Source organism: Schistocerca americana, chromosome 2 (assembly GCF_021461395.2).
Source record: "Schistocerca americana isolate TAMUIC-IGC-003095 chromosome 2, iqSchAmer2.1, whole genome shotgun sequence".
Taxonomy (NCBI): domain Eukaryota; kingdom Metazoa; phylum Arthropoda; class Insecta; order Orthoptera; family Acrididae; genus Schistocerca; species Schistocerca americana.
Genome location: NC_060120.1, coordinates 983,554,547 through 983,580,262, shown reverse-complemented (window position 1 = coordinate 983,580,262; position 25,716 = coordinate 983,554,547). Strand labels below are relative to the sequence as shown.

General features: G+C 39.1%; 1 protein-coding gene across 1 annotated transcript in view; it reads right to left on the bottom strand.

Moving 5' to 3' along the window:
• LOC124596265 (dynein axonemal heavy chain 7) overlaps positions 1-25,716 on the bottom strand; it is a 1,038,560-nt gene that overhangs the window by 763,523 nt on the left and 249,321 nt on the right. The window contains 2 exon segments of the mRNA XM_047135340.1: positions 6,938-7,153; positions 7,239-7,542. Coding sequence (XP_046991296.1) covers positions 6,938-7,153; positions 7,239-7,542 — 520 coding nt within the window.

Below are 25,716 nucleotides of genomic sequence, written 5' to 3'. Positions count from 1 at the left end.
CCTCTTTCCTGATGAGGCAACAGTTTGTTGCGAAAGCTTGAATTTTGTGTGTATGTTTGTGTTTGTTTGTGTGTCTATCGACCTGCCAGCGCTTTTGTTCGGTAAGTCACCTCATCTTTGTTTTTATATATAATGAAATAGTCAAGTATTTTAATGAAAGCCATCTAAATGTAAGTGCTTCAAAGACTGCAATGATGGAATTTAACACAAGGAAACAAATAGAATTTGACATGAAATTATCCATAGGAAACGACATTGTAAAAAAGGAAAAATTGACAAAGTTCTTGGGAATTACAATCCAGGACAGCCTCAAATGGTACATGCATATTGATTCCTTAGCATGTAAGCTGTCAAAGAATGTGTTTGCTGTAAATATGATTAGCAAATATTGTAAGGACATGTGTGTACTAAAAACTGCTTACCATGCCCTATTCTCATCAAACTTAAACTATGCTGTAGAAATATGGGGTGCAACAACTCAAGCAACCTAAGTACATTATTAATACTACAGAAAAAAGTTATCAGATTTATTTGTGGTGCCAAACCTCGAGAATCATGTCGGAATCTGTTCCCAAAATTAGGTGTGCTTGCCATTATAGGTGTATACATATTGAAAGTTATATTGCTTGTGAAAACAATAAATCCAAATTTCATCTGTGACCTGCACCAGTATGATACAAGGCAAAAGTTCAGATACCATGCAAATAGTCACTAGAACAGCCTCATATGAAAAAAATGCACTTCATGCTGGGCTGAAGCTAGCCAATGCCCTATCAAAAAGTCTCACAGCCCTTCCTACTAACAAATTAAAAGATCAGATAAAAAGAATTCTAATTGAAAACCCTTTTTATCCTCTAGACGATTATTATATCCATATGAAAAGTGCTTCACAAGTGTGTCAAGCTCATAGTTTTAAGTAACCTACAACTAATATAATGTTGATAAGAACAATATTTGTAATATCATGATTGTATACTACCAAATGTAAAATCCATCAAAATGTAAAATTTATTAATACAAACAAATCTTTAGTTTGTAATTTATAAACCAACGTATTCAGAAGAATTATCTGTATGATGTCCTGAAACTGTATTATTTCTAGGGATTGTATTTGATTATCCGATGTTGAATAAATATTATTATTATTATTATTATTATTATTATTATTCCATGACCTTGGAGATTTTCTCCTGAATTTGGTCCTACGAAACTTGACGTGTAAATAAAAAATAAAAAACATTATCAATCACAGTGGCTGGTATTTGGTGGCAAGCCACTCTCTTGGCAAGCGAAGATCGGATGTTTTCGATAGACGAGAGATCTGAATGCACTCACCAGGCAACAGTTTAACCCCCTCTGTACCAAGCTAGGCCAGGACAGCTTGACAACATGTGGTCTTGTGTTATTTTGTTGAAAGACAATATCATGGAGACTTCAAAGGTAGGGCAAAAGACATAAGTGTTAACACATCAGAAATGAAACAGTTGAAATAAGTATTAATGTTAGTGGTATTGTGAAACTGCTGAAATTATTTAAATTGAACATAGCTCCAAGACCTGATGGTATCCCTGTCAGATTCTATACTGAATTTGCCACTGAGTTAGCCCCTCTCCCAATTATAATCTATCATAGATCCTTCAAACAAAAGACTGTGCCCAGTTCTTGGAAGAAAGCACAGATCACACCCATCTACAAGAAGTTAGTAGAAGTCATTCACAAAACTACCGTCCAGTATTCTTGACATCAACTTGTTGCAGAATCTTAGAAAATATTCTGAGCGTAAACATAATGAGGTATCTTGAACAGAATGATGTCCTCAATGCCAAGCAACCTGGATTCCAGAAACATTGATCATGTAAAACCCTACTCACACTTGTCTCACATGACATACTGAAAGCTTTGGTTCAAAGCAATAGTGAAGGTGCAGTAGTTCTTGATTTCTGAAAAGCATTTGACTCAGTACCATACCTACGATTATTGTCAAAAGTATGGCCATATGGGGTATCAAGTCAAATTTATGATTGGATTGTGGACTTACTAATAGGGAGGATACAGCGTGTCATCTTGGATGCAAAGTCATCATCAGATGTAGTAGTACTGACTGCACCACAGGGAAGTGTGTGGGGACCCTTCTGTTCATGTTGTATATTGATAACCTTGCAGACAATGATAACAGTAAAATCAGGCATTTTGCAGATGATGCAGTTATATATAATGAAGTAGTATCTGAAAGAAGATGCATGCATATTCAGTCACATCTCGATAAGATTTGAAAGTGGTGCAAAGATTGGCAGCTTGCTTAAATGTTCAGAAATGTAAAATTGTTGCACTTCACAAAATGAAAAAAATGTAGTATCCAATGATTATAATATCAATGAGTCATTGTTGGAATCCGCAAACTCGTACAAATACCTGGGTGTAATACATTGTAGGGAAATGAAATGGAATAATCACAAAGGCTCAGTCATGGGTAAAGCTGGTGGTAGACTTTGGTTTGTTGGTAGAATACTGGGGAAATGCAATCAGACTACAAAGAAGATTGCTTATGAATCACTGGTACAGACAGTTCTAGACTATTGCTCCAGTTTGTGGGACCAATATCAAATATGACTGACAGGTAATATTGACTGAAATAGAGAAGAGTAGCAGGAATGCTCACAGGTTTGTTTGAACCATGGGAGAGAGTTGGAGAGACACTGAAGGATCTGAACTGGAGACTCTTGAGGATAGATGTAAACAATCCCAAGAAAGTCTATTAACTAAGTTTCAAGAACCAGCTTTAGATTATGGTTCTAGGAAAAACTACAAGTCCTTATGTATTGCTCACATAAGGATCAGAATAACTGCTGCCTGCAGAGAAGCATTCAAACAATCATTCTCCCTGTGCTCCAAATGTGAATGAAATGGGAAGAAACACAGTGGAACATACCCTCTGCTATACACCCACAGTGGTTTTGATAATACAGATGTAGATGTAGACATGTAACAACTGCTACCAAATTACTGGTTATATGAACAAGAGGATGTTGCATTGTGTAGCTAGTGGCACAACATACCAGGTGCTGGACCAGTATGACACTGACAAATATGATAGGAAACTTATGTACTGTGCATGCTGCCTAACCAGTCCGGTATTCATTTCACATTTTTCATTTTAATATTTTTTTGCAATGTGTAAATATAATTCAGTGTGGCTTATGTGCCAATAGGATCACCATTTTGGGGGATGTTTATTCTTGTGGAACATAGTTTGATGACAAGCTGCCCACTATGTACCTGTTGCAGGTAGTGTGGGAGAGGAGCCATATGCTGACTGCTGGCTGTGTAAGAGAGCAGCAACTCTTTCTGACACTGGCTTGCAAATAGCAATTATGTAATTCTTTTCTATACTTTTTTTGGACTTAGTTACAACATAAAAATGAAATTCATCTTGTGGCTAGTGACCTTGCTGACCTGGGTACACCCATCTGTATACTCTACATCGAATACAAATGGTTTTGTTATTTCTTAACCAGCTTTTTCATTCATAAATCCCTCAAGATGCAAACATCAGAATTATATTGCTATGTCCTGGATGAAAAACAATGGCAACAAATTTCAAATATCAGATAAGCATTTAAAGTAGGCTACTTAATTTTTCTTTATGTTCAATGGTTTTGTACTATGGAAGTTGTTGTTCTGTAACAAACATAAAAGCTAAAAATCATGTCAATATAATGTATCCCTGATCTAGGAACCTCAGAAGAGATCTACCTCTAGCATATCTGTAATATCATTAACACATGCCCCACACATAATGGAGTAATGTTGCAGTCACTGGTTGTCCAAGGTTGCAGGTACATTTTTATGACTGAAGTGATCCTATCTTTATAAATATTGCACAGTACAGAAACATTAATTAAGTGCAAAGCACTGAGAAATCTTGCTGCATCAGTGGTACCACCCTAACAAGAGGCAAAAACAACTTCAGCAGCATCTTGAAAACACACACACACCTGTAGCAGTCAAAGCATCCACTTCATGCACCTGCCCCACAATCCTCATACAACTTCCCTATCACCACACCTTCAGCTGGGGCTGCTGTTTTTATTCCAGTGATTTGTAACGACATTCTAACAGCGTCAAACAAACACTGTGTCAGAATTATGATGTGTGCTATGAATCAAATGAAGTTTAATATAATTTTAAGCTATGTTAATGACCAGTTATATGTATCTTTCGCACAAGTCCCACGTACTTTACACCAATGACTTATGCATTTGTGTCATGGTACAATATAATTTTGATTGTGATTCATTTAGATGACACAGAGAGTCCTTTATAAATTTATGGTTCTGTTCACATGCAAATTATGATTATAAGATGTTGATTGAGCTGTATTGAAAAGGGATAACAGGGCTAAAAATCTACAAAAACAAAACAAATACATGTTAATTGGAGCAGAGAATTAAGAAACCAAAATTGTACTATGACAGCTTTCAGTGTTATCTTTATGAGTATTTTAATTCAAGACACAGAGGAATTAATGACATAAGCTGCCAGGGGCATTGATTTAAATCAATGGGGAAAGTTGAAAATTTGTGCCAGACTGGGATTTGAATCTGGGTCTCCTGCTAGAGGCAGATGGGCTGTCCACTGAATCGTCCAAACACAGTGGTCATCACAACTGCACAGACTAACACAGCATGCCTCCTGTCAAACCTAAATTCTCAACTTATCCACACACTACCAATGTGCCCCTTGCTCATCATCCTAACTAATCATGGCATTTTGCTGATTTCCATAAGAGTTCAAGCATGGTGTGCATCCCCACTGAAGTGATTAAATGGTCGTCCTTACCTTAGTTGTGTGGTGTTTTTTCTTTTGGACAACCAACTAACCACTTCAGTGCTGATGCAAACCACCTCAACTCTTGTGGGAATCAGCAAAATGTGTGAGTAATGAAGATAATGGGCAAGGGGCACTACATCAGTAGTGTGTGGGTAAGTTGAGAATTTGGCCTGAGGGGACATCTGCTGGATAGTCCATGCAGTTGTGATGACCACTGTGTCTGGATGGTGCATGGGCAGTGCATCTGCCCAGTAAGCAGGAGACCTGGATTTGAATCCCAGTCTGGCACAAATTTTCAACTTCCCCCTTTGATTTAAATCAATGACTTCCTGGCAGCTAATATCATTAATTCCTTCGTGCCTCATTCGTGGCTGCAGGATCAAAATGGTGTCCATTCTTTCAGATGACCAGACATCACATTCATAATGTTTTAATAATTAATAGTAATTAAAAAGTCATCTTTTAAGTAAAACTAGTTACTAGAAACAAGGTCTTTTGACCTCTTGGTTTGACTGAAATACATTAATTGCTTCAAAAGTCCTTTCTAAAAATGTTAAAATTGAATTGATCAGTTTTGTCATGTCAAGTTTTGCAGGATTACAAGATGGAAGGAGCCTCCAATAAAATTTATTATGGCATTGTCAATAAAAGGTGGTTCTGATTCCCAATATATGTTGGTAGAGCTAGGGTTAATTTCTGAAAAAGAAACTGTGTATAAGAACTTTGTTGTTGTCTCAACAACAACAACAAAGTTAAATATAGTTAAATATAGTTAAAAATAGTAATGTGTACAATAACAATAACTATACAGTAGTAGTAATAAACTTTACACAGAGTGGTTACTTTTCCTTTACAGCTGTACATTAATATACATATTGTCACAGTAGGTTATAAGTACAAATGATGAAGTAAAACTTTAACCAAACAAAGAAAGGCTACAGCTTACAAAACAGTTTACAACTGAAGCAATAAAACTGAACAGAGTGAGTGATTGTGATCAATCATGAATTTATGAAAGAGTGTGAGCTCAATAGAATTATATCATAGCATACATGATATTCTGGCAAACAAATATCATTCAAATTGATTTCTGAATGCCAAACATGCCTCTTATATACAGAATGTAGATGGCCTTACCTTGCCTACCTACCAGTAGTTGTGCTGAAATGTTAATCATTTGCATATCTAAGCATGTAGCACATTTGATGCCAATTTTATGCTTGTTTCATGATGCCTAAAGGATGTTGCAATTTAAATGTACAGCATTGCACAATAAAAAACAGTAATGTGTACAATAACAATAACTATGCAGTAATGGTAATAAACTTTACACAGAGTGGTTACTTTTCCTTTACAGCTGTACATTAATATACAAATTGTCACAGTAGGTTGTAAGTACAAATGATGAAGTAATGGCTTAAATGATTACCTAAAATAAGGAAACAATTAACTGAAGTTTCCAACTTTTTGTGGAACATGAGAACTCCAAATAAAACATTTTATATATTTCCAGAAAAGAATCTTCTACAGAATAAAACCAGGAGCCAAATAGGTACTTCTTTAAATTATCATAAAACAGAATTATACTACTTATTGTATCATTGATATCATAAGGCAGTGAACCAAATATTTCAGCACCAATATTCTTTACCCATTTAATACAAGCAGTAAGCACATGGAGATTATTTTTACTTCTAAAATTATGGTCATGATACCACCAATATGTTCCATACTGAGTAGCATTAATTATGACAAAACACATCAAAGCCTATACGTACTGAGATGCTGTACTTGTTATACTAAATTATTTGCAAAAATATGGCATGAGTTTCAGGGAGGAACACACAAAGTAGGAATCATAAAAGTTACTCCACTCATAATGATTAAAACTTACATCAATATTTTCGTGTCAACGTCAACCAACCCTTAATATTCTATACTACCATCCATAATATTCTAAACTACAATCCTTTCTGTTTTACATAATGTATTTTAGTGTTTAATGTCACAAAACTTCAGTAATTAAAGCAGACTATTTTACTTTCTTGAAAGAACAAACTAAAAAATCCTAGAATAATGTAAAAAAAAAGTGCAGTACAAAACTCACCTTTTTTCGTAGAGGATACTGGGATAATTCCCAACCAAATGCTTGTTCTTCTTCATTGAAACGATCAATCTGCTCAAGAGCTTTCTGAACACGTGCATCTAAACGTTGGGCTTTCTTCAAATACTTTGGCAGTTTATCAAGTTCTCCAAATGTTTCAAATTCATCTGCTCGTTTGTCATATAACTCTAAGTCCTCTTCAAAAGCTTTAATTTTAGTCTGTGTCATCAACAAAATTATATGAGCATTATTCAGTAATTGATAATACAAAAAGTTGCTACAGCATGTAATAGAGAAAAAATACCTTAAGGGCCTCTTGGAATTCCAAAGTTTTTTGTTCTACAATAGCACGATGCTCATCAAAAACACTGGGCATGCGTCTAAACCATTCAAATGTAATGGCATTCTGTTCCATTTCCAAAGGTGTGAATGTTGTGTAGTCGACAAGGAAAAGCAAGTAGCGACATACTTCACGAATTCGTTCCTCCATTTCAAAATCAGTCTGACTTTCCATAACCCGGACCTTTGCAATGTATTCCATCAATTCAGCAGTATTTCCAGGTGCTGTCAAAGCTTCATTTGACATTTTTTCATATTCCTCTCCTAACCTACAATTTCAATAACACATTTAGAAAGTTGAAATCCTTGATGTACATATCAGAAACCACAAGTACTTCAGAAATCATACTATAAAAAAGGTTGTGATGAATTAATTCTTTGCCCGCATCTCGTGGTCGTGCGGTAGCGTTCTCGCTTCCCATGCCCGGGTTCCCGGGTTCGATTCCCGGCGGGATCAGGGATTTTCTCTGCCTCGTGATGGCTGGGTGTTGTGTGCTGTCCTTAGGTTAGTTAGGTTTAAGTAGTTCTAAGTTCTAGGGGACTTATGACCACAGCAGTTGAGTCCCATAGTGCTCAGAGCCATTTGAACCATTTTTGAATTAATTCTTTCTTAAAACTTGTAAAATTGTATCTTGTTGGTGCCAAAGTTGTGGTTTGTTTTTGGTTTGATAACCATTTATGTTGTGAACACTGGAGCACAATTAATCCAAAATACATACAATTCCATTGCCACACACATCTATGTTAGACCAGCCACTCAGTTCTACATTTAAAGTTATCCACAGTTATGAAGTTCTAGTCATAAACACAAATATGAAAACTATCTTATTCATTAAATGAAATTCCTGAAAGATTGTTGAATACAGAAAAGATTAAAGTCAGCAGTTGGAAGATCAGAAGAATATTGATAAACCTGGAATTACATCCAAAATGAGTATTAGTTGTTATAGTAGTAGTAATAGTCTGGAATTACCTCCAAAATGAGTATTAGTAGCAGCAGCAGCAGTAGTAGTAATAGTAGTAGTAGAAGAAAAAGAATTTGTTGTTGTTGTTGTTGTTGTTGTTGTTGTTGTTTAATTCATCAGTGGGTTACTTTTACATGGATATTGGACATATCATGGAGTTACAATTTGTCACTGTTGCTGTAGTCTTCAGTCCTAAGACTGGTTTGATGCAGCAGTAAACAACAGTCTATCCTGTACAAGCCTCTTTATCTGTGCATAACCATGGCAACCTATGTCTTTCTGAATCTGCTTGCTTTATTCAAGCACTGATCATCACTGCACATTTTTACACCCCACACCTCCTTCTGTTACCAAATCAAAGATTCCTTGGAGCCTCAGGATGTGTCCTACCAACCAATCCCTTCTCTTAGTCAACTTACAAAACAAATTTCTTTTTTCCCACATTCAATACACTCTCTCCTCACCAGTTATTCGATCTACCCATTTAATCTTCATTATTTTTGGTAGTGAAACATGGACTGTGGGAAAACCGGAACAGAAGAGAATTGAAGCATTTGAGATGTGGTGCAATAGACGAATGTTGAAAATTAGGTGGACTGATAAGGTAAGGAATGAGGAGGTTCTACGCAGAATCGGAGAGGAAAGGAATATGTGGAAAACACTGACAAGGAGAAGGGACAGGATTATAGGACATCTGCTAAGACATGAGGGAATGACTTCCATGGTACTAGAGGGAGCTGTAGAGGGCAAAAACTGTAGAGGAAGACAGAGATTGGAATACGTCAAGCAAATAATTGAGGACGTAGGTTGCAAGTGCTACTCTGAGATGAAGAGGTTAGCACAGGAAAGGAATTCGTGGCGGGCCGCGTCAAACCAGTCAGTAGACTGATGACCAAAAAAAAAAAAAAAATTCTTCTGTAGCACCAGATTTGAAGAGTTTGATTTTCTTCTTGTCTGAACTAATTAACATGCACATTTCATTACCATACCAAGCTACAATCCATACAAAGGCCTCCAGAAAAGAATTGCTAACTTTTAAATTCCTGTTCACTGTTCACAAATTTTTATTTTTCAGAATCACTTTTCTTTTTATTGCCAATCTGCATTTGACGTCCTCTCTATATCAGGCACTGTCAGTTATTTCAAAATCTTAAACATGGCTGCAAAATAGCAGCTGTGTAATTCTGAAGAGATTGAAAACTGGTTGGCTGATTTTTCAATCTCTTCACTATCAGTTATTTTGCTGCCCAAATATCAAAACCCATCCACTGCTTTTTGTTTCTCACCTCCTAATTTAATTTTATCCACATCATCTGATATAACTTGACTGGGTAAAGTTCTCATTGTTTTACATTTATTGATGTTAACCTTTTAACCTCTTTTCAAGAAATTATCCATTCTATCCCACTGGTCTTCCAAGTCCTTTGCACCCAATGTCACCAGAAAATCTCAGAGTTTATATTTCTTCAATTACTTTCAAAAATTTCTGCTTGGTAGCCTTAATTGTTTCTTCAGTGTACAGCTTAATCTTTCAGAGCACATCAAATTCTTCTCACAGTATCATCTCTCCCATTTCATCTTCATCTACCTCCCCTTCTCTTTCTATAAAGTTGTCTTCAAATTTGTTTCCCTTGCATAGGCTCTCTATGTATTCCTTCCACCTTTCAGCCTTACTTTCTTTGCTTGCCATCCATTCTCTTTTCTCTAAAGACCTCTTTAATTATTCAATAGGCAGCATCTATAATTCCCATAGTCATGGGTGCTTCTACAGCCTCACATTTCTTGTCTACTTTGTCATTTTGCACTTACTGCCAATTTAATTTTTTATACATTCACATTCTTTTTTGTCTGAATATTTAAATTTCCTTCTTTAGTCAGATACAGTTAGTATCTCTTGTGTACAGAGTGCGGGCATGCTCTGGTGGAGGATGATGAATCATGATGAGTTAGAAGCCACTCAGAAGCTTATAATCCCTTTATTACATATAGCAAAGGTTTGTAGTAAGACTCAGGTCATTTCTTTGCTTAGTGTGGCCCACAAATGGCCCTATCTTGTGTAGGGCTGATGCAGCAGACTGACATGGTCTGCTGAGAATGGAACACAATCCTGTGCAGCTGTGGCGAGTGAAGGGTATAGACATCCAGGCAGTGAATGCCAGATCAGTGGCTGTCTGGTGCTGCCTGGTGCTAGTGAGTGCCCCAGTGTCTCAGCAGCTAGGGGGGCTACAGTTTGACCATTGCCCATTATATTTCTGTTGGACCCCTCGGCCCATGGTCCTGATAGGTTGACTGCAGGACATTGCCGACCACACTACGGAGGCCAACACTATGACAGTTAACTACTCAATGATTTGCTGCTTCAATGCATGGCCAGCCTATCCAGACAGCCAGTATTTGTTTGTAGCAAAACAAGTTTGTTAGGGTGTGTGGCTGTATAGATGTCAAATATGCCAAGCGTCAAAGTGTCTCTGGTTATGGTTACTGTCTGGGCATTGTTCAGAAGAAGAACGGTGATGCCTGGTGAGCACTCTGGTGCAATGTTGGGTTAGTGTATTGCCATAAGTTATCTGCTTTACAGCATCAAGCCTCTCTACATAGGCTGATGTCATTACACACTTCTCCTCTTTAAAAAAACCCAACCCATCGAATTCTCCCTTTTGCTGAATCTGGAACTAGTTAATTCCTTACAGTTCACTGTGGACACATCTTGTCTGTCTATAGCTCACAACATCTATCAGAGTTCATATGCGACACTTCAACAGTTAAAGGCCCCTGATAACAATCAAACTTGTTTGTCATTTCACTGTTTTATACCCATGGGTCTGTCAAATAAGCACACGGATATAACAATACAGTTTGTCAAATTTAACCTCACTTTTAAAGCAGCTGTCACACTGCATTTATCAAGTGATTAAGTAATATTGACACTAGTGAGGGTGACTACAAATGCAAATAAAGCATTTCTTGCATTGACTTTAGCACTATGTGTAAAGAAGATAAAGAAAATAATGTGCTGGTCCAGGAAATGGCTGAAACTGAGAGGTAAATATACCAATGAAAATCTGCTAGAGGAGATATTCCATTTAGATTGTGATGATTACAACAACTTTCTCCAAATGGACAAAACACCACTATGTGGGGACATATACATTGTCCATGAATGAATTGAGAGTTTTGATTTATTTCATTTAATTGCATTCTTGGTTGTATGTTGTGTGTAAAATATTCAGTTTCTTCTTAATGTCTTCCTACATAATATATGGCTGAGAAACATGCAACACCTCTAGCGTTTTGGAAATTGCCAGTACTCTTTTGTTTTTATCCTCGATTACAGTTTGCAAAACTGTGGAAACTCATAAGTCAGTGAATAAATTGCCATTAAAACTCTTTCTCACAGGAAGTGCATGTCAAAATGTTAAAACAAATGATAGCCACCATTTTGTCACATCAGTCATCAATCAAAATTTAGTTGCAAACTACAAAATAATTTGACAAAACTAATGAAACTGAAGAAATTGTTTGATTAGTTACAGATGCCTTAAGACAAACACACAGACATATGACATGTTTGAAAGACTTCAAAGGTTCCAGGGTTCCAGTCACTGCCTGTCCCTGAAAACTAACACTAGTCATGAGAACAAATACCAGAAATGTGTTATCACACTTTCACTACACACGCCTACATTCCCTTTTGTGGTTCATTCACCTGCAGCACTCTCCAAGCTATAATATGAATGCGTGGTGTCTGTTCTTTCAGGCACGTACTAAAGAACAGACACCATGTAGAATTCTCAGCTGTTATACATTATATGTAAATTGAAGGTGGAGAGGGGAAGAAAGGAATAGAAAGGATAGGTGAGAGATCACTGCTGTCAGCTGTACTGGGACATTACGCAGAATCGGCGGCGATGAGGGAAAATCTGTACCAGACTGAGATTCGAACCCGGGATCTCCTGCTTGCCAGGCGGGTCCAATAACCACTATGCCACTTGGGACACAATGTTATCGCAACTGTACGGACTACCTCAGCTCACCTCATGGTTAGTACACACTCCCATTGAGCGCCACCTATCTGTAGCCCCTGTCCATTTCATCCATATTTGCTCTTTCAAGATTCCTGCAGGAGGTCGGACATGTTTGTGCATCTGCACTGAAGGAGGTGGATTCATTGCCCAGCTAGTCCTATCAAGTTATATGAATGTGAGCTGTCTGTTCTTTTGGACATGTCCTAAAGAACAGATACCATGCAGAACCGCAGCTGTTATACATTATATGTAAACTGAAGGTGGAGAGGAGAAGAAAGGAAATGGAAGGGATCACTGCTGTCAGCTGCACTGGAACATTATGCAGAATCGGCAGCGATGGGTGAAAATGTGTACCAGACTAGGATTCAAACCCAGAATGTCTTGCTTACTGGGTATGCAGTAACCACTGCGCCAACGATGATACAGTGTTATCACAACTGTTCTTAGGACTGGTCTCTGCACGTTCTGTTCTTAGGCGGAGCAATCATCGCAAAATAAATGAGTCAGAGTCTGTGTCTGTATGGGTTAAAGCAGCTCTTAATTGCAGCAAGATTAAAGTTGCTATATCGGCTCGTCTCACGACCCATCCACACTCCCAGTGAGTGCCACCTATCCACAGCAACTGTTAATTTCCTCCACATTCATTCTTGCAATATTCCCACAGGAGGTCAGATGTATTTGTGCAGCTGCACTGAAGAAGGTGCATTCATTGCCCAGCTAGGCCTATCAAGTTATATGAATGTGTGGTGTCTGTTTTTTCGGACATGGGGCCACTTTCTGGCATCAAGGCATCAAGTGTCATGGCTTTTCTTTTATCCAGAGGTTTCTACTGGGCCTTCTTCTTTTTGCCTATTAGACCCTCTGCTGTCATCACTATTTCGTCCTTCAAAATCACCCATCCATCTTTTATTGTACTGCTTTCCTCCATTTCAGTCCTTCATTGCCTAATGCAATTTTTGAAACCTCGTGTTGTTTCAATTTATCAAGGTTTTCGTTTTTGGATATTATTATTATAATTATTTATTTGTCAGATTCTGCAAAACCATATAATCAAGAGCTACTGGGTCATGGAGTGAGTCAGAACATAGTTGACACAATGGTGATTTGGAAATTTATAAACAAAGAATTAAAGAATTAATAAAACATGAAAAAACGAGAAATCATGAATAAATAACACATTACAGAGAAATGTTCTCAAGTACTGTGAGTAGCTTCTGTGCAGAATAGAATTTGTGTGCTGCAGGGCAACGTTTCAACTTGGATTTGAATACTTAGGGTATATCATGCAGTTTTTTCAGTTCTGAAAATGAAACGTTCTGAATAGTGCACCCTTTCAGTGCAATGCTTAAGGAAAAGTTGTCCAAGTTCCCTGAATGAATGTTGCAGTTTCTTCTGAATAAGTCAACACTGTCAACAACAATAAATCCCAAGATGTTATATATGTACAATTAGAATCAGGAGGCACCTGAACAACAACCTACATGAAGTTCATGAACTGGCACCACAGATCAATGACTGCCCATTTTCAGGCTAAGAATATCCTCATTGAGTGCACACCATAGTACCGTACAGAACACCATAAAAGATAATAAATCAAACTCAGCATTGCAAATAAATCTTTGTGTTTCAGTGTCAAAGACACTGGAAATCATTCTTAAGGTTCTAATGGTTTCGGTGACAAGAGAAGCAGTGCAAAACTGGATTGCGAACTTCACACTTCTCTTACTACAGTTGACTTACTTTCAATGTTTAGCCAATCCTTTTCTCTGGCTATGCAGCTGTGTCGATTCCATAACTTCTCCTCTGAAGAAATAATGCTGGTTAGAGGAACCAAAAAATTACTATCTCACTCAGTTGAAATAACTCGGTACTCTCATACTTCAGTTCAGCTCAGGTGGATTTTCCTTTCCATAAGATTCATATAAGCATACAAACTCTTGCAAGTCACCTACACTGATACCCATTAAATACAATTAAATATAATCACAATTGACTGGTTTTAACAACCAAATTTATAGACATCCCATGCGTCCTGCTTCGTTCAGAGCTAAGACATGAAGTAAGTTAAAAGTCTATAGTCAAATGTTTGATATTCTTTTTTCAACAATCACATTCACTAACACACAAAGAATAGCATTTAATTACTCCATGTCCTCTCACACAGCGTCTGTGGCTCTTGCGGCAAACACTTATCAGCATCCTTTGACTGCCCCGCTTATCATCTTCTCATTACAAACTTCCAATATGCACACAGAAACTGGCAGCGCAGTAGATACGTTTCCGCTCTCATACTTACTTTTAAAATATTGGGTGATGAAGACAGTGGAAGGCTGAGTGTCTCTAGAATTTACACCGAAATTCTTGAGTCACTACATATCCCTCCCCTTAGCTCGAACACGCGATATTTTATACATATTCATTATGTACTTTAATATCTCACATAACTCTAATTTACATTTTAAACAGTATACATTTCTTTTTGTAATCGTGTCCTTAATATCTAGCTCTTCTTTCTTCATTTTGATAATAACTATCTGAGCAAATCGCCTAATGTTGGGGTTAGTACTCCAGGTGTCATAAGTGCTTAATTGTTTCTTTCTTCATTCTAATTCTCTGTACAATTTTTCCTTTAGTACATAATAGTTTTATTACCTACAGTAGCTTGTAGTCTGGAGGAACTCTGGGCAAATGAAATTGTTCTTTTCAACACTTATAAATACAAAACATAATAATACTAGTGGAATAGAGAATTCAAATTTACCAGAATAATTCCTACAAAATGCGTGACTTCTGCCATGATACTGTCCTTTTCCCTTTAGGTACAGTACCTACACCTTACATATGGGTTGACCCTATGACTGCACTTCCTCCTTCTGTTTCGGTAGGTATGCCCCTCTTAATTCCTATTTTCCTATGGTACACATCAATCCCCTTCTTGGTGCCCCTGTCCGCACAGTATAGGCCAGCCTTTCTCAGGTCTGCCTATCTGCCCTTTATATTCAATAAATACTGGGTGTGCCCCCCCCCCCCCCTTACCCTTCCTGAGTAGGACTCATGCCTCATTTCCCAAGTATACATCTTTATGCACACTATAATTAAATATCCTCTGGAAAATAAAATCTATTTCACACTTAACACTCACTTCCTAATGCTTCACTTAATACCCTAGAGTCTTCCACTACTCTTCCACTTCTAAGCTTCCAGTAGACACCACATTTATATGCACTATTCAATATATCATACATTTACTTATGCTATACTTGTACTAATATCCTACAAATCAATAGAACGAACGTTAGACTGGCATTCCTGAATAATTATCACAATTAGTTCCTCCCTGGCTTAGGCTCTCCTTAATTTTTTTATATTCTTATGTACATATGCAATATATAGTTTCTTTCACGTACCTAGGCAATGTACAGATGTCATAGTGAACGACAATGTGTGCCTATTACCCTAAAATGTCCCTATATAACCATCACAGTAAATGACAGCATGTGCATCCTTTACCCCTACAACCCTTGAAAGTTCTCCCCTTTTGATGAGTAAGATTATTGTTTGCATAGTCGTATTTTTTGCGCGTATGCATAAGTGTGTATGCGTAGCCTAATTCTTTGGCCTACTTATATAAAATAAGTTGAAGGTTATTGGAAACCACGGAAAATGGGAATGACTTCTGCGATAGAAGTATACAAATATGTAAAGAGGAAAGGATAGAGAGGTACTCAAATGAGAAGTAAGAAAGGAAAAAGTAGAAATGGTTGCTACGATCGAAGAAGAGAAAGAAGGTAGCCCCAAAGACAGGAAACCCTTCCCATCCCCCTTCCCCAGGATCCCTACCTCACCAGTACTTGAGTGAGAAGCTGGAGGAGGTATGGTGTTAATCGTCTTCTACACAATGGACATTCGCACCTTCACCCTATAGGTCCACGAAGAATAATCTTATCAATACCTATTGAATGGCAAATGGGGAAGAATCAGTCACACTTGTTTGCGAGGGGCATTTGGGAGGTGTGGTGTGTGTTCTGTGTTAGCCATGTTTGTATTTACACTACCCACTCCTCCAAAAAGATATAAACTCTCCCCTATACATCACATTTCATAAAAGGTAAAAAAACATTCTGCATTACATATAAAATTATGTATCATATTATCACAATTATGTAATTATTCACACAAAATCATATTTTCTATGAATCTAATATTCTTTGCAGTTTATTAATCTGCACCCAGGTCTGCGTAGACCAACTACACTCATGCTCATAAATTACGGATAATTGGAGACTGTAAGTCCAAAGTATTGGTGATAAGTTGAGAAAACTGTCCCAAAACACAAGTGCTATGAAACGCAACTGTTTCCTTCACATGTACCCCAACATCAATATGGGATATGACTACCATGCACACATACACAGGCCACACAATGGGTTGGCATACTCTGAATCAGGTGGTCGAGCAGCTGCAGGGGTATAGCCTCCCATTCTTGCACCAGTGCCTGTCGGAGCTCCTGAAGTACCCTAGGGGTTTGAAGATGCGCAGCAATACGTTGACCGAGAGCATCCCAGATATTCTCGATGGGGTTTAGGTCTGGAGAACAGGCAGGCCACTCCATTCGCCTGATATCTTCTGTTTCAAGTAACTGCTCCACGATGGCAGTTCGGTGGGGCTGTGCATTATCATCCATCAGGAGGAAGGCGGCACCCACTGCACCCCTGAAAAGGCGGACAAACTGGTGCAAAATGATGTCCCGATATACCTGACTTGTTACAGTTCCTCTGTCAAAGACATGCAGGGGTGTACGCGCACCAATCACAGTCTCACCCCACACCACCAAACCATGACCTCCATACAGAACCCTTTCAAGGACATTAAGGGGTTGGTATCTGGTTCCTGGTACACGCCAGATGAAAACCGGGTGAAAATCACAGTTCAGACTATACCTGGACTCGTCTGTGAACATAACCTGGGACCACTGTTCCAATGACCATGTACTGTGTTCTTGACACCAGGCTTTACAGGCTCTCTTGTGACCAGGGGTCAGTGGAATGTACCTTGCAGGTCTCTGCGTGAATGAACCATGTCTGTTCAGTCGTCTGTAAACTTTGTGTATGGAGATAACTGTTCCAGTGGCTGCGGTAAGGTCCTGATAAAGGCTACCTGTAGTACTGCAAGGCCGTCTGCGGGCACTGATGCTGAGATATTGGTCTTCTTGTGGTGTTGTACACTGTGGACGTCCCGTAATGTAGTGCCTGGACACATTTCCTGTCTGCTGGAATCGTTGCCATAATCTTGAAATCACACTTTGTGGCACACGGAGGGCCCATGCTACGACCTGCTGTGTCTGACCAGCCTCCAGTCGCCCTAGTATTCTATCCCTCATAACGTCATCTATACGTGTTCTTTGAGCCATTTTCAACCCACAGTCACCATTAGCATGTTTGAAAACGTCTGCACGCTTACACCGTACTCTGACACGCACCAACACACCTCTGCATAAGTGGACTGGTGCCAGCACCACCGTGTGACAATCGCATGTCAAATACATTGCATGGTCATACCCCGAGGTGATTTAATCCCGCAAACTGCCCACCAGAGCATTGTTTCACCATGTAGTAGCATTATCCTTAATTTAAAAGCATGAGTGTAGATAAGAGATTACTTTCAAAGAACAGCTTAGGCAAAAATAAGACCTAACTATATGTGGATAGTGGAAGAGACTGGCTGACTAGGCGAAAATAAGATCTAACTATATGTGGAGAGCATCGGCTGTTGTCAGCATTACAATTGAGACCACCACTGACTAGAGCGGAGTGTGACGGCAACTTAACAGGCACAATCCTCTAACAACTGAGGACGACTTCTCCTAATGGTGGATGATAAGGATAGTATAAGAAGTAGAGTGATAGCATAAGAAGCTGGGGGATAGTGTAAGAAGTTGGGGGAATTCAGTGCAGGAAAATTTTATTGCAGAAGAAACACCGAAAACAACTAGGGATCCGATGGTCGTCACTCTGCCCATTAACACAGAACGTTAACATCCTTGGGAGATATACAACTTTATATCCTTAACATTGTATTTCCCTTTTTCTGATTCTGTTACAGGATTTACTAAAAATAAGGCTTTGGGATGTATTACCGCTTGCACTCAGTAAGGTCCTTCATATTTTTGGAAAAATTTATGTGTCTTCTTCTTCAGAGCAGAGCTTTGAGGATACCGTTTTACAAGAACTAGGTCATTGACCTTGTACTGAGGTCTGATAGCCTTCTCATTACGTCTACTCACTTGTTGTTGTGTCTTGTCAACTAGATTCTTTGAGACTATTTCCTGTTTAAGTTGGTAATCATCAGTAGGTTGTTCAGGCCAAATGAAACATTTAATAAGAGGATCCCCTACAAAAGGTATGCCTATTACTTCTAAAGGTGTTAATCCAGTTGATGAATGTGGTAGTTCATTCAAAGTCTTTGATTTTCATTGCCCATAATGTATGGTTTTCATGGCATAAAGTGCGGCATAATTTCCAAATCTCTTCCATTACTCAGTCACATGTTTCTGAAGATGGGTTATAGTTCGATATTAATACTTGGCGAATATCCTCCCATGCTAGAAATTCTTTAAATTCGTTACTGACAAATTGTGGCCCATTATCAGTGAGAAATCATTTTAGCTTGCCTACCTCGAGAAAGTATTGTTGCAGACAGTGTATCACAGTCGGTGTATTTGATTTCTTAATAGGATACAACTTAACATACTTCAACCAACACTCTATGAGGATAAAAATATATGACACTTCTCCCTTTCCTTCCGGCAGTGGTCCAAAGAAATCTACTGCTGTAAGATCGTGTATTGTCTTAGGAATGATTGGATACATTTTGTATTTAATATGAGTGTTACTCTCTTTCACCTTCTGACAGATTTCACAAGTCCTAATTAAAGATGCTACCTAATGTCCTAGCTTCTTAAAACAATAGAAATTATTAATATGAGCTATATATTTCTTCATGCCGAAATGTCCATATCCAATATGAACATACCACACAATCTCATCCTCTATTAACTTCGGGATGCATAAACGCCAATGTTGCGATGTTATACTGTCTCTCCAAAACAAATTATTCCCTATAACCTTCCATTTCTCTGCTTGATTAGGAGGTAAAGACTTTCTAACAAACATAGCAAATATTTCTGTAAAACAGTGATCATGATGGATGTTTTATGTAATGTGCATATTCTACTGTCAAGAAGTTAACTGCAAAAATTACGCCAGGCCCTTCTGAATGTTTTAACTCTTTCATGCCTACAGGTAACCTAGACAAAGCGTCAGGTACAATATTTTCAGAACCTTTTATATACTGTATTTTAATGTCATATTCCTGTAGGAACAACATCCACTGAATTAATATACTACGTAATAACCGACTATTCATTAAAAAGGATAGAGCCTGGTGATCCATATGTATGTGTATTTCTGACCTCCAAACTTGTGTTTGGAATTTTTGGAATCCCCATGCTATTACTAATAGTTCTTTTTCAGTGGCCAAATTGTAGAGGAAACGTACAATGTAATAGAGAGAATAATGGACGAAAATAAAAAATGCTGCAAAATAGTAATGGGAGACTGGAACGCCATTGTGGGAGAAGGGAAAGAGGGAAACATAGTAGGCAGTCATGGTCTTGGAAAGAGAAATGACAGAGGTGAATGGTTAATTGACTTCTGCAGAGAAAGGCAGCTGATAGTGGCAAACACATGGTTCAAGAACCATAAGAGGAGGCTCTACACTTGGAAATCACCAGGGGATAAATATAGAAACCAAATTGATTTTATACTGGTAGAAGAAAGATACAGGAATGGAATCAAGAAGGTGCACACATTACCAGGTGCAGATATTAATAGTGACCACAACTTACTTATGGCAGAAATAGAAATAAGAATGAAAAAACTGAAAAAGGCGACAATGGTGAAGAAATGGGATCTAGAGAAGATAAGGTCCAACAAAGAACAAATTACAGAAATGCTGTCTCGGGACTTTCTAAACACATTACGAGACAAAGAAGCACCTGATAATGCCAACGAGTACTGGAATATGCTGAAAGAAGGAATCATTAAAGCAGGACAGCAAAATATAGGATATGTAAAAGGGAAAAGGTCAAAAAAACCATGGGTCACACAAGAAATGATTTCCAAGATGGAGGAGAGAAGAAAATTGAAAAACAAGAACACTGAAGATGCAAGAAAGATATACCGAAGGTTAAATAACGAACTGCGAAGAGAAACAGAGCACGCTAGGAAAAAATGGCTAAAAGAGGAATGTGATGAAATTGAAGAACTGGACAGGAAAGGAAGATACGACTTACTATACAACAGAGTAAAGACTATGACATGGGAACAAAACAGAGCAGGAAGTGCTACTACGGAAATTTTGAGTAAAGACGAAGAGGTAGTGTATAAAGATCGTGACGATGTCCTCCAGAGATGGGAAGAATATATAAAAGAGCTATATGACACAAATAGCAAACCAGAAACTCTGGAACTTGAATCACACAACAGTGTAAGTGATGAAGAGAAAGGACTGACCATCATAATGGAAGAAGTAAAGTCTGCTATTGCTGCAATGAAAAATGGCAAAGCAGTAGGTACAGATACAATACCGGGAGAAATACTAAAATGCTTGAACCACAATGGAATAAGAGAAATATTGAGGTTATGTAATAAAATATATGACAGTGGTGAATGGCCTGAGGACTTTTTGACAACAGTAATGATTCCATTGCCGAAAAAACAAGGAACCAAGAAATGCAGCGAGCACAGGACAATCAGCCTCATTTCACATGCAGCCAAAGTAATGTTAAGAATAATTAATGAAAGACTTGAAAAAGTAATAGAGGAGAATCTCGACGAGGAGCAATTTGGCTTTAGACGGAATACGGGCACCAGAGATGCAATAGGGCTCCTACGAATCTTAGGAGAAAGGTTTATTGAAAAAGGAAGAGACCTATATATGTGCTTCATCGATTTAGAAAAGGCATTTGACAATGTGGTTTGGGACAAGCTGGCGACTATTATGAGGGAAAAGAGAGTGGACTGGAAAACCAGGAGACTTATAAACTCATTGTACCTTAATCAAAAAGTTTCAGTTAAAGTGAGAGGAGAAAGTACAAACTGGATCAGACTAGGGAAAGGAGTAAGACAAGGATGCTGTTTATCACCTACTCTTTTCAACCTGTACTTGGAAAATATGATTGACCAATGCTCATTAGATGACAAAGGAGTAGAAATTGGAGGAAGAAGAGTAGGGTGCTTGAGATTTGCTGATGACATGATCCTTCTAGCCACAGGGGAAAAAGAATTACAGGATTTGGTGGACACCATTGCAACTAACGGAAAAAAATATGGAATGAAAATTAACACAAATAAAACAAAAATATTGGCAATAGGAGGAAATAAGGAACTAAAAATTGTGCTGAATGGAGAAAAACTAGAACAGGTGCAAAATTTTAAGTATCTTGGAAGCAGGATAGACACCGACTGGAAGTGCACCACAGAAATTAAATCAAGGATAGCAATGGCAAAAGAGGCGTTTTATAAGAAAAGGAGAATCTTCTGCAGCGGTATGGACAGAGAACTCAGAAAGAGACTCATAAAATGTCTTGTATGGAGTGTTCTTCTATATGGCGCTGAAACACGGACTATGAGGAAAAAAGACAGAGAAAGGCTGGAGGCTTTTGAGATCTGGACATGGCGGAAGATGGAAGGAATAAGTTGGATGGACAGAGTAAAAAATGAAGAGGTACTGAGAAGAGTGGGAGAGAAAAGGCAGTTACTAGATGTAATAAAGAGAAGAAAAAGAAATTGGATTGGGCATATATTAAGAAAGAATGACGGACTGATAAAAACAGTTTTAGAAGGTTATGTAGAAGGGAAAAGGAAGCGAGGAAGGAAGAGATTCCAGATACTGGATGACATGATGGATGGTACAACATACAGCAGCCTTAAGAAGGAAGCAATGGATCGCAGAAAATGGAGAGGCAAAGGACCTGCTAATATAGCAGATAACTGATGATGATGATGATAGTGTAATTCACGTTTGTCGAGACTGCGGCTAGCAAAAGCTACAGATATGTGATTTGTACTTTCCAGACCCCACTCTCCTAGGAAAAGTTCTGCTGTGTAGGCGTCACTGCCAGATGTTGATACTGGCATGTGGTAAAGGAATGTAGGACATGGATGGAAACTGTCAGGATGCACCTTATTGTAACTCGGCCGTAATCTTCAAATGTTTTATTATTCCCTGCTACAGTGGCACGTTCCCCTCTGTCAGCATCACAGGGTCCCGCAATGCTGAGGACACCACTTTGCTGTCTGCAAAACAGCTTGGCGAGGAATGGCTACCTCAGCAACCCGTGCAATGTACTGCAGAATACCGGCCATGTACAGCCACCATGTTTTGATGACGTCAGGATGCGCCGGCAGCCGACTCAGTGGTCTCCATCCCCCTTGCCTCTGCACCACTCTGCTGTGAGCCACAGGGAGCCCCGCTGCATGCTTCTTTGCCATTGTGGTTAAGGTTGCGGCAACAATAAGCACCTGCGATCCAACAGCCATATCTGTGGCCCTTGCCTCGGGATGCCTGCAGCTTGTGTTGGGAGGCAACAAGACTGCCTGCAGTAACAAGCCGTCGAGTGGCCCACCACTGGCTGGCTACGGACCCCGCGTTGGTCTCAGAGGGTTGAAACAGCTACCCGCTGTGGACTGGAACGCTGGGGCTCCATCTGCTGCTGTATGTAGCTGGTGGTGTGACATGCCCTGCCGTCCAAGAGAGATGCCACACTTGAATCCCCCTCGTTAGAAAGCCGGTACCTATTTATATGTGGTTGTGTGCCTTTTTTTTGCTAACACGCCACTCTGAGTCACGTATTCATAACACCTAGGTTGCACCAGTAGGTCCCTTCTGTCTGTAACTTGTGCCATACAATCCGCTGCGTTTACTCTTTTCTGTGGTTCGACGCTGGTCAGTGTAATTTACTGTCAAAAGGGCCACGCCTAGCAGTAACTTGTGCGCTCAGAAATATTGCGGATCTAACTTTTTCCTGTTTTAAACGGTGGTGCCGCTTCATTATTCCCCCCCTTCGGAAAGACCCGGTACCCGGGTTGACCTCTAACTACTCATAAACTTGTTTGGGTTGGCACGTTCTTATGCATTTTTACTACTTCTATTAGAAAACTTAGATGTGGTCTACTCCTCTTAAAACACATGACATGAGACAAAACATAAAAATTCCTTACTGGATGACCACTCCACTTAATGCTCAATCAACCCCTTACCTACCCGTCTTACGCCCTCGGTATCCAATCCACTGGGATTTGGACTACCATCGGTTCCCTCCTGGAACTGGTTCTATGCCTGATCAGAATGAAAAAAACACACAACAAAGTTAAGGCTGCGATGGCACTTGGCACAGAAGTGCTCCAAACAATCGTTACTTGTCATTGCCTTTCCCTATATTGAGCTACATGCTGCACATGCTGCTTGGCTGATATGCGCCCCTCTCACTCAGAATGAACTAGATTACGGATCTCAACAGACCTTTGATTTAACAAAGTTTGATTTAACAAAGTCAGATTATGCCTTGACAAAAACTCTTAAGTTGCTTATGGCCAGTGCAGCTGTGGCTGTGTAACATTCAATTGTATGACTCCTGGAACTGACACTGGCAGATGGAAGGTTGGTCCTATTATGTTGCACGCAGTTCCATTGATTAAAACTCTGCTCCCCTCAAGCTCTATACGTTTTGCTTCTGCATATACTCCCTGTTCAAAACAACTTGCTACTACTATCAAATTTTCATAGGTGGAGAAGATCCAATGCGTTCTGGCCTGTTGCAAGCTCAATTTTGGCTCCTCGATGTCCCTTGGACACTCTATTTCTCTCCTCCTGGCTAAAAATAACTGCACTGTGCATGAGTCCAGATTGGTACTTTTCACCCTGGCTGGACATACCATTACCTTCCCACTACGGCAGCTCCATAATTCCTCCCTTGTCATCTCAGCGCACTGGCTTTTAACTGCCAAGATCAGCAATACCTCCTCAGTTTTTTACTTCTACCAACTTGCTCAATCCTCCCCTTTTCAGTGACCTGAGGACAGTGATCACCATCACCCTTCATCCCTCTTCAAAAAGATTGCTGTCCCCAGCAGACTCACAATACCTGAAAACACATACAACATATGAAAATACAATGCCTAATTAACTTACGCAAAGCCAATGATACATAACAAAAAAAAAAAAAAAAAATACAAATACTCTACTACTTGCTGTACTGCAAAGCATATGGTACATCGTGCTGTACTCTATCTTCCTGGTTTTCCCTGCACTTCACACCTCTCTCCACTCTCCATTTCTTCCTCTTCTCTTCCTGTGACAACCCTTAAATGGCCGCAACTGCCCAATGTGCACTATCGTTGTTCTAGTTGGCAGCTGAAGCTTAACATTAATGGGGGAGGTAGTTTCAACACCTTGGTATGGTCCTTGATACCTCGTGACTAACTTCTTTGTTTCCCCTTTTGGCGTATAGGGGCTGGATAGCATTACCCACTTTCCCTGCTCTATACTGCAGTAAACTTCTTTTCCGCTTCACTGCGTCTTCCTGCCTTTCCAGAGCCTTCATATTTTCTCCTTTTGTACCCTTTTCCAAACATCCCAAATTGTCCTCGCGAATTGACGCAAAGATTCACCGGCCCTTACTTTCTGTAGCTTCACTAAATGAAACAGTGTCAGCATTTTTTGCCCATACACTACCTCAAACGGAGACAAACTGGTATTGGTATGCACTTTCGCAATGTATGCGCTTACAATATGCTTCAAATACTCGTCCCACTGATGGTGATGAGAATCCACATAAAAATTCAGCATCTTCCCGATTGTGCTGTGTACCTGTTCTGTCCTTCCATTCACCTGTAGATGCAACATGCTTGTCCTCAACTTCTTTATATTCAACAATTTACGCAGTTCCTTCATTAAATCCGACATGAAGTTGATCCTTGGTCAGTCATTATTGTCTCTGGTACACCAAACTTCAAAATACAATTGTTTATTAACGTTTGCATGACCACTACTGTTTGTTGTTTTGGCATAGCCACCATATCCACGTACCTTGAAAAATGGTCTATTATTGTCAGAACGAATCTATTCCCTGATGGTGTTTGACTGAAAGACCCCGTGACATCAATTCCCATCACAGATAATGGACATGTCGTTTCTGGCAATCATTGCAGCTGTATCCGTTGCCAACTCAGATCTGCTCTCTGTGCACATGGTATACAATTCTTGACATACTGATACACATCCACTTTCCTACATCTCCACCAATACCTCTCCGCCACTCTCCTATTCATCGCTCTTCTCCTCCATGACCAGATAACATGTGATCATGTGCTTCTTTTAAAACCTCATCTCT